Below are 16463 nucleotides of genomic sequence, written 5' to 3' on the forward strand. Positions count from 1 at the left end.
AAGGCTTATGTCATCTCTCAGGTGGAAAAAATTATTCCTCCCTACACTGTGTTCTAACAATAAGCTGAGAATTGCCAAATTAATATCCACAGCCTGACCCTCTCCCCTGATGTCCACTTACAGCTGTACTGAGCATCTCAAGTTTATCATGGCCAAAGAGCAGAGTCCCATTCCCCTCCCCCAAACCCACTGCTTCCCATCTCAGGAAAAGAAACCACCATTCACCAAAATGCTTGAGCCAAAAGCAGTTACCTTAGTTTCCTCTCTTCCTCTCCTGCTCCACATTTAACCTTTTAGCCAGCTCTACCTTCAAATGAGATTTGGAATCTGAGCACTTCTCATCCCATTCTCTCCACTGCCACCGCCCTGGTCCAAGCCACAGTCTCTCGGCCTGGGTTATGGATAACTGTATAGATTATGGATGAATGGATGGATTATGGATAACTGTATGGATTACGGATGGGTGGATGGATTATGGACAACTGTATGGATTATGTACGGATGGATGGATTACGGATAACCGTACGGGTGACGGATGGGTGGACGGGGCACGGGTAACTGTACGGGTGACGGATGGGTGGACGGGGCACGGGTAACCGTACGGGTGACGGATGGGTGGACGGGGCACGGGTAACCGTACGCCTGACGGATGGGTGGACAGGGTACGGATAACTGTAGCAGCCTCATGGCTTCCACACATACCACCATCCACACATCTCCCACAGCCTACTTTCCCCACACCGGCCATGGTCTTTTAAAAAGACTCCTGGTCAGGGGCTTCCCTGGTGGTGCAGTGGTTGAGAATCCGCCTGCCGATGCAGGAGACACGGGTTCGTGCCCTGGTCCGGGAAGATCCCACATGCCGCGGAGCAACTAAGCCCGTGAGCCATGGCCGCTGAGCCTGTGCGTCCGGAGCCTGTGCTCCGCAACGGGAGAGGCCACAACAGTGAGAGGCCCGCATACCGCAAAAAAAAAAAAAAAAAAAAAGACTCCTGGTCAGAATCCTCCATGCCTTCCCACATCACAACAAAATCCAAAGTCCTTCCCGTGGCCTGTCTACCAAGAGCTCCTCCTTCCTCTCTGAGCCCATCTCCTACTGCACCACTCCATCATTCCACTGCAGGCAAAGTGACTGCTGCTCCTTGAACACACCAAGCCCATCACCATCCGAGGGCCATGCACTTGCCGTCCCCTCTCTCTCTAACGCTCTTCCCCCAGCTTGCACACACAGTTTACACAGGTCTCGGAAACTCAGCCTTCCCCAGTCACCCTCTTTAGAACAGAACCCACTCCCAACCAAACCCCTTTATCCTGCGTCCACCCCCACCCCCCATTCAGCACCTACCATTATCTGATACCACATTATACGTATTTCCCATCCTTTTATGCACTGCCCACCTTCCCCACTAGAAGGTTTTGTCCGTTCCTCATGTGGGTGTCTCAAGTGCCCGGGACAACACCTAGGGCACTGCGGGCACCCAGTAAGTAACTGGCGGCTGCGCAGCCCAGGCGCTGTGCCGGGCCCTCAGGCTAGAGAGGTGACACGGCCTCTCCTGCCCAGAAGCCTGGAAACACAGAGTAAATACACTTGGAGAGCTGTCCCAGGACCCATCCACAACTAATGAATCAGAGTCTCTAGGGCTGAGGCTCTGGAATGATGTATCTTGAAAAAAAAATTAACAAACAATAGTAACATTAGTTAACACTGAACAGGTCTATTCTAAGCACTTTACATGTGCTAATTCACTAATCCTCCTAACATACCACAAAGTGAAGAATCTGAGGCACAGAAGTTAAATACTTTATCCCAGGTCATATAACTTTTAGGTGGTAGATCCAGGATTCACATCCAAGCATTTCAGCCCCAGAGTTCACACTCTTAACTGCTGGGTTGTACACTACCTCTCAATGCACTGAATACCACGTGAAAGATAATATATAGTTTTGTGTGAACACAGGAGGGTGGGGAGTTGAACACTGAGGGGAAGTCCCAGAACTTGAAAAGATGAAGGAAGGTACATTCTCAGCTGGAGGAAAAGCCCTGGGGTAAGCACAGTGTGGCGTGATCAAAGTGCAAGAGGCCTTTGTAAGGGAGACCATATGGCTGCAGAAGAAGGGGTTTGAGGAAAGGGAACGAACTGAGAACCGGGAGGGGTGGCGGGGAAATCATGTCTGCTTATGCTTTTTAAAAGCTTATAGTTTAAGTAAAAATAAGCTGTAAAACCACAAACCTACACAAGTCTGGCAATGAGCTCTGTGGAAGCAAATGAAAGGAAGAATATTAAAAATGACTCTATGAAGGCAGGTATGAGGAAGGAAAATGGGTTTCCTTCTCCTCATGGGTTCTGAAAAGTATTCACCGCCTCTGCCAGCATTCAGGAGAAACCAGATGTAAGAGGAGATGTACTCACACATCTGTGTGTGTGTGTGTTTGAATATTTTAGTTGTTTAAAATGGAGAATAAAAGCCGAGATTGTTTTAAAAATAAAGAGGTGTGACCCAGTTTTGAAAGGCTGTGATGCTGGCCTAAGAATTTTGAACACTAACCTGTAGGATTGAGGGAGCCAACAAACGTTTTAAAATAAAGAAATGACATGATCAACTTCAATTTTTAGAAAATAACTCTGAAAAGTGTATCCAGGATAGCTTGAAGGGTGAGGGAAGTAGAGAGTAAATTAGAAACAGGGAGTTGGGACGTGGGGCAATAATACTGGAGAGAGAGGGCCTACACTCAGGATATGGCAAAGGGGTACAGGAGACGCGGGTAATGAAAACGGACCGGCTAGACGTGAGCAGTGCGGGATAAGGGGCAGGGAAGGACGAGGTCAGGATTTCTGGCTTACCCCTCTGGGTGCAAGGGTCATTCCCAAGATACGGCAGACACGTTCAACGGGGGACGAGAGCATAAACCATGAATGCAGCGCGGAATATGGCCAAGTCCTGAGGTGTTTTCGTGACCACCAGATAGGCAGGAATGACTGGCAGGCAGAGAGCCTAGAGAGCAAAAGATCCGCTTGGAGACGGAGATTTGGAAGTTTTCTGTGCAGAAGTGAGAGCTGAAGGGACTATTAATGAGACAACACAGAGGATGCTTAAATGGAGAAGACTGAGGACAGAAGTTTGGGGAATGTCAACATCCAGTAAAAGAGATGATAAACGGTTGGGCAGTTCACCAGAAAAGTCAAAGACAAAAGTCACAAAGAGAAACCTGGTGAACTGAGAAGGGCTTCAGTGGAGGGGTAAGGAATGAGAATTGAAAGGAAAGTGAAGACGTAAACCAGTCACTGAGATTCACTGCTTCCAAAATCTACCTGTCATGTAAGACCGAGCATTTGCTTAAGTGGGGGAAGATCTGGAGGAATGTGATTTCCTTTTGGGAAGGGGAAACTTAAGCACGTTTGCAGGAACAAGGAAAGCATCAAGTAGAGCAGAAAGTTGAGACACCAGAAACAGAGAGGCTGACTCTAGTGGAGCAAGACAGCGCAAGTGATGGACGAGGAACGGGCTGAAGCACACCAGGTGAAGAGGTGGGGGGGGCGGTGCTGAGGCCCTGCACCAGGAGGGGAGGTGGTGAAACCTAAGTGTGCAGAGGAGAAAAAAGTGACCAATACTTGGTAGAATATCTTCATTTTCTGAGTGAAAGGCACTAAGTCCACATCGATCAGCTGCACACAGCAGGCCTTGTTGATGGGCTTCACCATTCTTTTGCACAGAAGTTTTCTTTTCTTTTTCCCTTCTCACCTTTCTCAACCTGGACATTAACTCCCTGAGAAGGTGCCTTGTGCCATGCATTATGCTAAGCACTGGGATCAGGGATAAAAGACATAGTCCAGAAAAGGCAAAGGCCTTGTTGATTAGCAGGGAAAGAAGGCAAGTAACCAAACACAACTCACCACGATATGTGCAGGGGCACAGGGGACAGGCACCATGTGAGTGGAGTGTCAGGAAAACGACCTCAGAGTGCAGGAGGGAGCGGTGGGACAGGAGGAGGAATGGACTCATCTTGAGAGACGGAAACAACATATGTAAAAGCTCTACAACCGGGAGAACGGAGGCCAGAGCACAAGCACGAGGAAGGTGAGACTGGAGAGCCCAAGGGCACGAATGCTTTTCCAGGTCTCGTTAAAGAATTTTAAAGTTATTCTTTGGGCAATGGGTAGACATTTAAAGATTTTAAGAAAGCAAGAGAACTAATAAGAACCTGCTGTATAAAAAATAAACAAAATAAAATTCAAAACTTCAAAGAAACAAAAAGCAAGAGATAAGCCGAGATCTGCACATTTGAAAGTGCCATCGATATGGAGAGAAGAAAGAGGTAAGAAATGATTACAGTCATCCGGAGAAAAATGAGGCAGCCATAGAGGGGACAAGGAAGAAGGGACAGAGCTGAGTCGTGGGCTTTCTGAGTTTGAGTCGCTCCACTGTGTGGATGTGGGTACCATTCAAGGAGGTACGTGCAGGAAGAGGAGATTTGGAGAAAAAAGGAAAAGGGAGTGGGGAAGAATACATACATTTGGGGGCATGCTGCATCTGAAGTATCTGCAGCCCCACATATGGGCTCGGGTCAGGCCTAGGATCATTCGTAAATGCTGTCAGAAGCCAAGGGTACTGGGAGAAGAGCTCCCTGACAGGGAAAAAGGAAGACGGGTGGGGACACTGAGAGACAAAGAGAAGAGGAGCAAAAAGGGGGGGCGGGAGGAAAACCTGTACCCCTCAGCCTCATCCACAGGACTCCTTAAGGAGTGGGTAAAAATGGCCAAATGGGTGGAAGAAAGCCAAAAGAGGGTGATTGAGAAGGTGAAGGGAAGAGGGTCAAGGAGCACAACGGCAACAGGTGTCAAATGCTGCAGAGGGTACACAGGAGGTAAAGAATAAAAATACAACAAAGGATGCAGGAATGAAGCAATAAAGTTCCCAGGCAATGACTTTAGGAGTGAGTGCGTGGTGAGAAAATGGTGATTAAGACTATTTGCAGAAGCTTGCTTGCTAGGATAAGCCTTCCAGAAGGGAGTAGCCAGGGAGAGCCACAGAGACTGAGGAAGCAGTTATTCTTTTTTAAAGGTAGACAGGACAGCACTCAGACATTCGCTGAAGAGGGCTAATTGGCAAAGCACCGCGCTCCAAGTGAGGCGTGTAGAGGAAAAAAAAAAGAAACAATCTTACTAGGAAGGGCGAAGGCAACAAAGGCATTCACTTAAACATTTTTTGGAAGAATAAAATAGAGAGACCCAAATAAACTGACCAAGTTTTCTCCGGACTTCTCCAGATGACCTCTCATGCTTCTTCCACCTCTGCCATTCTCTGAGCAAGATTAGAGGTCAACTAGGCACCCACAGAAAACTGTGATCCTCCTGTCCCCAAATTACATGAGAAGTTTTGAATGAGGAGGGTATCTACAGATTCTCCAAGGAGTGATTCATGGCTTTTCTTCATCCAATTAGTAAAGCAGTGTCCGACTTCGAAAAGGTCAAAAAGCGCGGATTTAAATGTTCAGAGCAGTCCATCAGGATACACTTATATGCCAACAAATCAATGCAACCAACAGAATGAGAATTCAAATAAGCCTCCACAAGGACAAACCTTTGGTTTTTCAGCAAATCCCTCTTTTTATTCTTGTGTATGCTTCTATTTCAAATGGTCAAACCAAACACTGAAAAGATGAGCAAGTCCAACTTCTTTGGGGTTATTAGCAGAAGAAAACAATTAAGAAAAGAATATATTCTACTAGTTACCACTGGGGAAAACTAAAGAAACAAAACCTATAGGAGCTTGCATTCTACAGCATGGAAGACAAAGCAATCAGTAAATAAAGCACAGGGAGAGGATAACATAAACAAAACATGCAGTGGTACACAATTTGTACAGTTTGAGGTGACGCAGAAAACACTGGAACTGGATAAGAATATCCAAGAATACTCAAGAAAGGTCACTAGAATATAGTGAGCTTTGCAACAGGAACAAGAGGGCTCATTAATTAAAGATTTGAGAGCCCACTAGTGCAAGGCAATGGTAGGTTCTAAGAGAAATACAAACTCCACTTTCTGCCCTCATGGGCTTTCCATCTTTCTTCTTCAGCGAAAATAAATTTTAATCACAGGTTTTCAAGACTAGAGCTGGAAGGAGCACAAAGTGGCACTGAGTTCAAGCTTCCTCATCTAACAGAAGAGGAAATCAAAGCTGGGTGGGGAGGTGAGCTGAGTGTCTCTACTGGACGGCAAGAGGAGGAAGAGAAGCCTCCCTTTGTAATACACAGCACACACGCTGTAGAGGCTTGAAAGCCCGAGGTACAAATTATGCATCCCACCAAGTGCTGGGCCCAGTCTCTCTCAATTTTAAAATGGAGATGATGATAATACTGGCTGTTTACCTAGATTTGAACTGCTTGTGATGTGGCCTGGAACACTTAGCTCCTCGGGTTCTCTAAAGGCTGGAGTGTGCTCCGAGAATGGAGAGGAAGAGAAAACTGACCTAGGTACCATTCCTTTCCTTCCCTTTTTTCTACTATACTGTAAATGTTGCTGAGTGATGTAATTAAAAGGCAAAATAGTACCCAATCAACCTGCACTGTTTGTGATGACAGACACTGAGGTTAATAAAGGACTTGGAATGGGGAGTGGGTGGTAGAAGGAAAGGTGTGGTGATAACATTAGCACATAATTTTGAACATTAATACATGAATGACACAATCAGAAGTGATCAAGTTAGAACAAAAGTCCTTAGAGGAAAACAGAATTAGTACAAAGATTTTTTTAATCAGTCGCTTTAGCGTTCCAGAACAACTCTGCACTTCGTGGAAGCAGTGACAAAGAAGCCATTACTAGATTACAATGACAATTAAGCACCTTCCCTTCCTTTTTGTATCTCGTTTCTCTTTCACTCCTTCTCAATTCCCACTGTCCTATTTCCAGTCCTCCTTTCATCTTCCGAACAACATAATAAATAAGAAAATCCCGGGCCTTCCTCGTAAGCCACACTCCCACTAACTTTTTAAGGGGAGCAATATAGCCAACATAATGATAAACAACATGGGCTTTGCAGTCAGACTGATCTTGGTTCAAACCCCAGTTCTACCTCTAATTCAGGTTATGAACCTGATGATCATAACCATCTACTTCCTAGACCTGTTTTAAGAATAAATGATCACTTATAGAAAAATGCCAAGCACAAGTCACAGATCTCAAACCCCACCTTTCCTGTGAGGTTCAAACCCCAAAGCAGAATTAACAGCTTTTTCTAAGCTCCCAGTGAGGGACAGCCCGTACGTGTCCCATTTCCACATTCTCCTCCACCTGGAGGCTGGAAACTCTAAGGGTTGGACTCCTCTGCAGTCCCCACTCCCGTGCCTGGCCCACAGGAAGCTTTCAGCATGCGGTGACCAAACCAACCCTGAGTCACAGTTATGCTATACTCCGTCCGACAAGAGGGGGGGGTCATCTGTTCATGAAGTAAACTTCAAAGGATGAGCTGTGGAAAAGGAAGAAACCCCGAATACTCCCAATCGGACAATCATCTATTACGCACACAAGCATCATACCCATGCGTGTCTCTAAACCCCCTCCAATCTCATTCACATGCACGGATGTCATCATGTGGGGGGATGGTGACTTCCCAAAGTATACCTCCTACAGAATGAAACAGCACTTTCTGATATTCACCTTGAGTTTTTCTCTTTCAACATTTGAGACATCTCCAGTTATATGTTAGTGCACACTTATGTGTTTCTCTGCCTTTGTAGCCCCACTAGCAAGGTTTAACGCAGCACCTATAAAGGTCACTAATTTCAGACCTTCCTCTCTTAATAAGCACCCCTTTGAACTCTAAATTCCCACTTTACAAATGTGCAAACCTGTGAAATCTCTACCTATAAGTTTCACCCTACCTTCCAAAGACTCCAGAGCAGATTTGCAAATTACTCGAAAGTTACATGTGTTCTAAATATACAGATTCATTAAACACCAATGATATCTGTTATAAAAACTCAATATTCACAAGGTAAGTCAAAGAATGCTTTGGAGTCACCAGCATGAACTTTTTAAAAAGTATACTGAGAAATCCCTCCTAAAAGTTCCACAAATAATAATTCTTAATTAATTAATGTTCTTAAGAAATTATCCTGACAGCTCCTAACACTTCCTTAATGGTTAAAAATTCTCTGCCTCCCTCCCTCCAAAATGAAACCCTTTATGAGTTTGTTCTAGAGTCGATGTGAAAGAAATGGGCTTTGACGGCAGACAAACCTGCGTTGAATCCTCGCGCCGCTGTTTACCACAGCGGCCGCGCCCGGGAGCAGAGGCTCCCTAACCACTGAGTACCTCACATCATAGGGCTGTGCTGTAGATTAAATAATAAGATGAAGAACATAAAGCATCTACCACAGTCCCTAGACTTTGTGGTCTACCTTCTGGAAATTAAGCATTTATCTTCTAGAAAGGTTCAGTCTTCCCTCACCGTTTCTTTCCTCTCATATTGCAAAATGAATGCCAGCTCCACTACGGCCACCGCTTTTAACTCCAGACCCACCCTACTGCGGGGCCTACTAAGTGGTGGACCTCCACCACTAGCCCCTTACCAATATGCCCTCTGCTCCCAGCTCCCCTGGGTGCGGGGTTCCGCTCCTCTGAAATCTCTGAGCACCTCCAGCCTTTAAAGACACAGCCCAAGGAACTTAAGAGTCATCAAGGTTACAAGCCACATCACAAGCGATTCAAACCTAGGTAAACGGTCCAGGGGGCCATAACACTGTCTTCAAGTACCATCCAAAAGACAAAACAGTCTCAATCTCTTTCTCCCCTGAAATATTTATTTCCCTAACGCCCCTCCCAAATAGGCTAAGGTTGTAAGGCCCTACTGAAATGCCAACTGGATACTAATTCAGACGCATCATGGGTACCTGCGAGAATGCGTGTACACCAGCAACACTCCAGGTGCCCACATGGGCGTGCACACACAAACACAGCCAAAAGCCTGACCGAAGACACTACTTGACACAGAGGAAAAGAAACAGCAACCTGCTGGTCAAAAACTGATAATAACCCCTCTGAAAACTCTAGGAAGGTATTTCTATACCTTTACAGATTTGTGCCATTAATGCTAAATTATTAAATGAAAGCACTTCAAGATTTTTCCCTTGGGACTATGGCATTTTCTCAACGATTTTTTTTTTTCCGTGCCAGGGGGGAAAATCCAAAAGCACATTAAGGCATTGTTTCTAGACATCAACAGCTTTTGTTAAAACAACATATTTAACATTTTGAAAAACAGATATTCTAGAGATACTATTTTGCCACACGGGTATTTTTAAAAATAGTCTTAAAATGACTGTCAAGTTCAATAATTTTGTTCCCATAATGAAGCTCTTGAAACAGCTGTTGTTTTTGTAAAGCTAGCAGCCTAGGTCTGTCAGGTAAAAACTTCAAAGAATGTGCACATCCACCGAGCAAGGGCCAAAGCAATCCTGGATATGCTATGCTGATGACAGCCTGAGAGGGGCCTAGAGTTATAGAAAAGGAGGAAGCAAGCCTGGAAACCATAATGCAACTTTGTTTTTAACACAATCCCCAGTGCAAAATAACTGTTCAGAAGGCTTTTATTTTATTTTATTAAAGACACTCAACGGCAACCTTGTCTTGACTAATGGAACTCCGCACTCTGTGTTCGCCTTTCTTGTCATCTTGCTGAAAGCTATGCTCATTTGTTCCAAATCACGGTCATCCTTCAGACAGCAAATTTTTCAAATACAAGTGGGAGATATATAAAGCAATCTTGGAGATAATTCCTTATGTAAAAATTCAAGTTTCAGGTTCTAAAAATCAAGCCTGGGCTTTTCCCTGGTGGCGCAGTGGTTGACAGTCCTCCTGCCGATGCGGGGGACGCGGGTTCGTGCCCCGGTCCGGGAGGATCCCACATGCCGCGGAGCGGCTGGGTCCGTGAGCCATGGCCGCTGAGCCTGCGCTCCGCCACGGGAGAGGCCACAGGAGAGAGAGGCCCGTGTACCGCAGGAAAAACAAAAACAAAAACAAAAACACAAGCCTAAGGGTAGTATTTGAGTATAACCAATATAGTTTACTCCCTTGATTACTCCCCTAATTTTCAGCTACTTAATGGTAATATTACAGGGTCAAAGTTCTCAGTATTTTGCCTTCAGCACTGGAAGGAAAGATGCTATATAATTTTAATAAATAAAAGATAGTGGGCTTCCCTGGTGGCGCAGTGGTTGAGAGTCCGCCTGCCGATGCAGGGGACACGGGTTCGTGCCCCGGTCCGGAAGGATCCCATGTGCCGCGAAGCGGCTGGGCCTGTGAGCCACGGCCACAGAGCCTGTGCGTCCGGAGCCTGTGCTCCCCAACGGGAGAGGCCACATTAGTGAGAGGCCCACGTACCACAAAAAAAAAAAAAAGATAGTGTTAATAATGTTTAAGAGTTCACCTCTTTCAGAAGCATCAATTCAGACTAATTATTTTAATAAATCCACACTTGGATGCAAAGCTACCAGGTTTATTATGAAGAAAACTGTGTTCATGTTACAACCACACACAACAAGGAACTATCACCATATAAGCACATAGCCGAGAACTATCCATTTCTTTCTTAAGGAGTTAACTGTGAAGAAGAGAAGTAAGTAAGTGGGTAAAAGTAGTTAACTTCTACTTCACATTCTTCTCCCAGGAACAAAAACTCAGAAGTAAATAACACAATCTATGAAGATTTAAGTTTGACTAAAGGTTGGTAAGTTTAACTTGCTTCTGATAAGCAAGCTGGTTAATAATTAAATAAATGAAGATAATCTATTCAGGATGGATTTAAACCACTACCATAAAGAATCTTAAGCACACTGCTGACATTTTGTTGTGCTGTAAAACACAGTCTGCTCTATGTGATCATGAAATGTTAAGGAAATCAGTGCTATGCTAAAACTAGAGAATTAATGCTGTAATCAGCATCTGAAAGATAATTACTGCACTGAACAGACTATATCTACAAGGTGTTATATTTTTTAGCTTCCAAATACTAAACTACACGTTAACTTAACAGAGTGAACTAATGATTCTAAGCACGCTTTCCTTATACAAGAGACTACTGTCCCTAACCTATCTACCCAAGTTCCTATCTCCTCCCCAAAGGGGTAATCAGTCCAGCGGTGCTGCCCCACCTGTGACCCACACTGACCAACAGCAGGACCACCTGAGACTTCTAGAAGGCCCCACTGCTTTAGTTGCACAATAAAGCAAAAGTAATGGGTCCACAGCAGGTTTAAATCTTAACTAATCAGCTCATGAGGACGGTTAACTGACCATTCTCAAGGGACAGTTTCAGGAGACGGGGGAGAATGCTAGGATGTGAAGAAGGATTAAGAGTCCTGGGCAATGACCAAGAAAACACAAGACATACTACTGACCATGGATGGAATCAGTGGAAGGGGGAGGGGAGGAGAAAAGAAGGGATACCAAATGCCCTGAAAGTGACTCATTCAAGAAGCTCTCACTGAGCTGGGCAACAAGTGGGCCCTCAGAGTGAAAAAGAAAAGGATCTGGCCTTGGAAGAGGAAGAGCAGCAGAAAGATCAACAATGCAAAGCACACGTGTCACAGGGTTAGAAGCCCTTCACTCTTTCAGAAAGGGGCCCCCAACCCAAAGAGACCCTACTGTTTCACCAAGGCAAACGTCACAGCGCCGTGCTTCCTTCCGGAGGCCAGGGATCTTTCTCCTTCTGACACTTAACACAATGCAGCATGGCACTTTCTATAAGACTGAACGAGGTCCTGTAAGCCTGTGTCCTCATTTCTTCTGCAACGTCCTTAACTTCAAAAGAATCACACAAAACGCCCAAGACGAAAAAGAATCCAACATATACAACCCCATTATCATTTTAGGCTGCACTTAAAAGATGACTAATTTTTTTCCTCTGGATGATAAGCATTTTAATTATTATCTTCTTAAGCAAAGTTAGCTTACGAGTGTGATTCATCTAGTGAACCGTCTGAAGTCAGAATCATCACCCCACGTAATCTGGAAGACACCAGTTAAATGTGACAGTTCTCACCCTGAAACGAACGCTGTCTACACAGCAAAACAGGGTATTGAGCCTCTACTGTGATTTCACAATCTTAGTCCTCAGTTTAAAACTCACCTTCAAACAAATCATAAAGTGGTATACATATGCCTGCAGATGCCTCTTCTGAAGCCACAAGCCAACAGCCTTCAACAATCTGACACCGTAACTTTCCTGGATCACTTCCCTAGCAAAAATATCCAGTGACTTTGGCCATCATTACTTTGGTCAACCCTGGGCCAGAGACAGATCACTCTTCTTTGCCATACCTTTCAGGTAAAGAAGTTGAAATGATAAAACCAGTGGTGTAAATACAACCAATCTCTGCTTAATATTGCACATTTACAAAGCAGCTGAACAGCCATAATACCAACAAAACTTTCTACACGAGGCAAGGAAGATATGAGCGCCATTCCCATGGAGTAAAGAGTCATCCCAGGGCTTCCCTGGTGGCGCAGTGGTTGAGAATCCGCCTGCCGATGCAGGAGACACGGGTTCGTGCCCTGGTCCAGGAAGATCCCACATGCCGCGGAGCAACTAAGCCCGTGAGCCGTGGCCGCTAGGCCTGCGCGTCCGGAGCCTGTGCTCCGCAACGGGAGAGGCCACAGCAGTGAGAGGCCCGCATACCGCAAAAAAAAAAAAAAAAAAAAAAAAAAAAAAAAAAAAAGAGTCATCCCAGGCTTTGGGGAGCAAAGCGGCCAGCCCAATGTCAAACATCACTAAGTCAAAGAACTGGGACAAAAGCCTTAATTTTCTCCAATTAGTGCCTCATTCTATAACATCACATTAGAGGAGAATGTATGTACTAGGGGTGGGGTTAAGGTTGCAGGGGATCAATCAAGGAAGAACTAGCCGAGGAGACACAACACAATATGAACGTGTACACTAGCTGTGTCTGTGCACAGAGGCCTTAGAAGAACTGGCTCCTGTCTACTAGCCAGCGTCATCTCCTCCTCTGCCTCGTGACCCCAACAAATGCTCTTTGTCACTGTCATTCCGAAATACGACTGGCATCCCAAAGGAGCCCAATCATCTCAGTCTTCGTGCCTCTGTACATGCAATTTCCTCCACCTGACATGCTCCCCAACCATTCCCTCTTTTCACCTGCTTTCATTCGACCTTTAAACTCTGCTCAAATGACACCTCCTTCAGGAGGTGACCTCCTTAGTGCTCTCAGAGTACTCTGGATTACCTTGTGTCACTGCACTGTTCTGGCTGATTCTGTCATCTGCTCTCTTCCCTAGACCTAAGTTCTGGGGTGGGGGGTTGAGGGAGAGCAGGGGCCTACATGTGATGTGACTCATCTTCTCCTGGAACCTGACACATGGAGCAGGCACTGAAATGTCTGTGGACTAAACGAATGAACGTGCCAATTCCCAGGAGTCGCTAAGCCCGGCTTCCAGGGTAGAGAACTTCAGACAACGCAAGGGGAAACCATCACCCTCCACGTTCAACTGGGTCACCTGGATTCCTTCCTCAGGCGGGCGATGAGAACATCACATAAGCTATGGCACAGCTGTGGAATTATAATCCACGTTAGGTTTTGGGGGTGTTTGTCTGTTTTAACTGGAAAACCTTCAGTTGTTTATACATTTGGAGTCACTTCCAAATGTGACAATCTGGAGATTGTTAAGCTGGGAGGCTAAGTGACAGCCACAGCACTGGAGTATTTCCCAGGGGTCAGACAGCATAACGGTTAAAGAGTGTGAACTCGGAAATCTGGGTTCAAATGTACCATTTGCCAACTGATTAACTTTGGGTCAGTTACCGGACACTACCTCCTGCTGGTACATTTAAAGTGGGGTCGGGCTTCCCTGGTGGCGCAGTGGTTGAGAGCCCGCCTGCCAATGCAGGGGACACGGGTTCGTGCCCCGGTCCGGGAAGATCCCACATGCCGCGGAGCGGCTGGGCCCGTGAGCCATGGCCGCTGAGCCTGTGCATCCGGAGCCTGTGCTCCGCAATGGAAGAGGCCACAGCAGTGAGAGGCCCGCGTACCGCAAAAAAAAAAATAATAATAAAGTGGGGTGCCTTGTGGCCAGAAGGCATTCCAATGCCACAAACATCTATCGAGCAGCTACCCTAGGCCAAGTGCTGGCGACACAGCGGTGACCTGGCCGTCCAATGCAAGCAGAGTCTCATCATGCCAGCCTGTCTTATTTTCTTCACAGCACGTACCACTACCTGAAACACTCCCGTGTACTGGCTTGTCGCCCCTTCCTACAAGGTAAGCTTCATGAGAGCAAGGGTCTTGCCTGTCTTGTCCATTTATATCTCTCAAGGGCCAAGCAATGTCTGCTACACAGTTACTCAGTCCCTTTGGAAACAAGGAATGGCCAAGTCAGATGATATCCCCGGCGCTGATATTTTGCTGGAGAAGATAGGGGGAAAAGATTAAAAATAAAGGTACACATTTCAAGGGGCTCTGGCTCGCCACAAACACATGTGGCCCCCTGGGCTTCCTCAGGCTCCAGTCGCAGGTGGCTCCGGGGAGGAAAAAGATCTCGCCACCCTGACAGCCCCGCACGGCTGCAGAGACATGAGCAACGGGCACGAGAAAGGCAGGAGAAGGAAAGCTGGGCCACGCATCCTGTCGGAACTTCTGCGGACGTTCCTTTGCTTAACAGGTACTTATTAGGCTCCTAAGCCGTGCGGGGCATGAGGCAGAGACGTGACAAAGTCCTGTCCTCATGGAACTTCCCTCCTAATATACAGACACGGCACACAAGTGCGTAAAGCGGTCCTTTCGGGGAGTGCTAAGTGCCGAGCTGCCACGAGCAGTTACGCGACAGGGAACGGCCGCAGGTGTCCACGGCGGGGTGGCCGGCCAGCGAGAGACGACCTCTGACCCAGGACCTGAGTCTTCTCGGCACAGGCGGCCGCCGCGGCCCACACTCAGTGAGGAGGTCGCAAACGGGACAGGAACGGCCACAGCGGCAATGAGGCGACTGTCTCGAGGGCGAGGCGCGGGAGGCTGCGGACAAGCAGGCCCTGAACTCCCGGGCCGGACGCCTGGCCCTCGCGGCCCGGGGAGAGCGGGCTGGCGGGCGGGTGCCGCGGCCGGGGGGCCGACGTCACCACCGCGCCGCCGGGCCCTCCGGAGCGCGGGTCGGACCTGGGGAGCGGGACGGCGGGCCTCTGGGCTTACCTCGGAATTTGAGCTCGTGCTGCGGCTCGAGGCTCAGGACCTGCTCCACCTTCGCCATGTTCCTCAGCGGCGGGACACCTCGGGCGGGGAGACCCCGAGAGGTCACCTGGGGTGGGACGCGTGAATGCTGCGCCCCCTTTAAATTTGGAATTGGGGGCCGGCCGGGGCGCGGGCGGGGGTCGCCAACGGGGTGCGCGCCGGGGGTCGGCCTACGCGGTGCAGGCGCAGGGGCGGAGGGCGAGGGCGAGGCCGCGGTGCCCAGCGAGCGCACGGCACGCACGCACGCACGCACGCAGCGACGCACGCACGCACGCAGCAGGCCGGCCGCCACGGCCCGGCGCGCGCTTGGGCGGTGGAGAGCTGAGCGCGCCGAGCCCCCTATCGGGCAGTGCGCAGGCGCGGCGCTTGCCGCGGAGGCGGAGCTGCCGGACGGCAGGGGGTGGGGCGTTGCGCAGGTCCAGGGGAGGGGCAGGTGGGGGACGCCCAGAATTGAGTACCGTCCCCCTGAAGATTACTTTTTCAGGGCCCTTGGTGGCCAGGCTTTGTGTTAAGTGCTTTACTCAATAATAATAATTAATAAGAATGAACTGCCACTTTCCCCTGCTACTGTGGTGCCAGGCACTTAGAGATTTTGAATAATAATAATAAAAGTACCATTTATTCTTATTATAAACATGATGTTTATGGGTGAATGATGTGTGCTAGGCACGATGACATATGGTAAACAATAAATATAAATTTAGTAAGCTACCAATTATTGCTTGCTTATTTTGTGCCACTCTGCTGAACCCTTTGGATAACAACAGCATCAATTATAATAAATAAAAGCTACTCTACATTAAATGTTTACTGTGTAACAAGCACTCTGCTGAATCCTGTGCTACTAAATGCAACAAATATTTAGAAATACAATGATCAGAAATATTGACCTGGTTCCTAACCTCTCACTAGAGCCCATACGAGAGGCAGCCTTTGAATAAATAACTGCACACAAAAAGTACATGATTAAAAATTACTGAGACCCCTGGACTTCCCTGGTGGCGCAGTGGTTAAGAGTCCGCCTGCCGATGCAGGGGACGCGGGTTCGTGCCCTGGTCCGCAAAGATCCCACATGACACGGAGCGGCTGGGCCCGTGAGCCGTGGCCGCTGAGCCTTCACGTCTGGAGCCTGTGCTCCGCAACGGGAGAGCCCACAACAGTGAGAGGCCCGCGTACCGCAAAAAAAAAAAAAAAAAAAAAAAAAAAAGAATTCGCCTACCAATGCAGGGGA

General features: G+C 47.5%; 1 protein-coding gene across 2 annotated transcripts in view; it reads right to left on the reverse strand.

Moving 5' to 3' along the window:
- The window catches only part of VAPB (VAMP associated protein B and C), a 50123-nt gene extending 34629 nt beyond the window's left edge, over positions 1 to 15494 (reverse strand). The window contains exon 1 of one of the 2 annotated variants that reach the window (XM_059036850.2): positions 15194 to 15494. In XM_059036850.2, coding sequence (XP_058892833.1) covers positions 15194 to 15251 — 58 coding nt within the window. In that variant the 5' untranslated portion in view covers positions 15252 to 15494. The remainder of the gene's footprint in view (positions 1 to 15193) is intronic. The other variant, XM_067013130.1, reaches the window with a different exon arrangement.
- Positions 15495 to 16463: the final 969 nt, after the last annotated feature.

This window comes from Kogia breviceps, chromosome 14 (genome assembly GCF_026419965.1).
Source record: "Kogia breviceps isolate mKogBre1 chromosome 14, mKogBre1 haplotype 1, whole genome shotgun sequence".
Lineage (NCBI taxonomy): Eukaryota > Metazoa > Chordata > Mammalia > Artiodactyla > Physeteridae > Kogia > Kogia breviceps.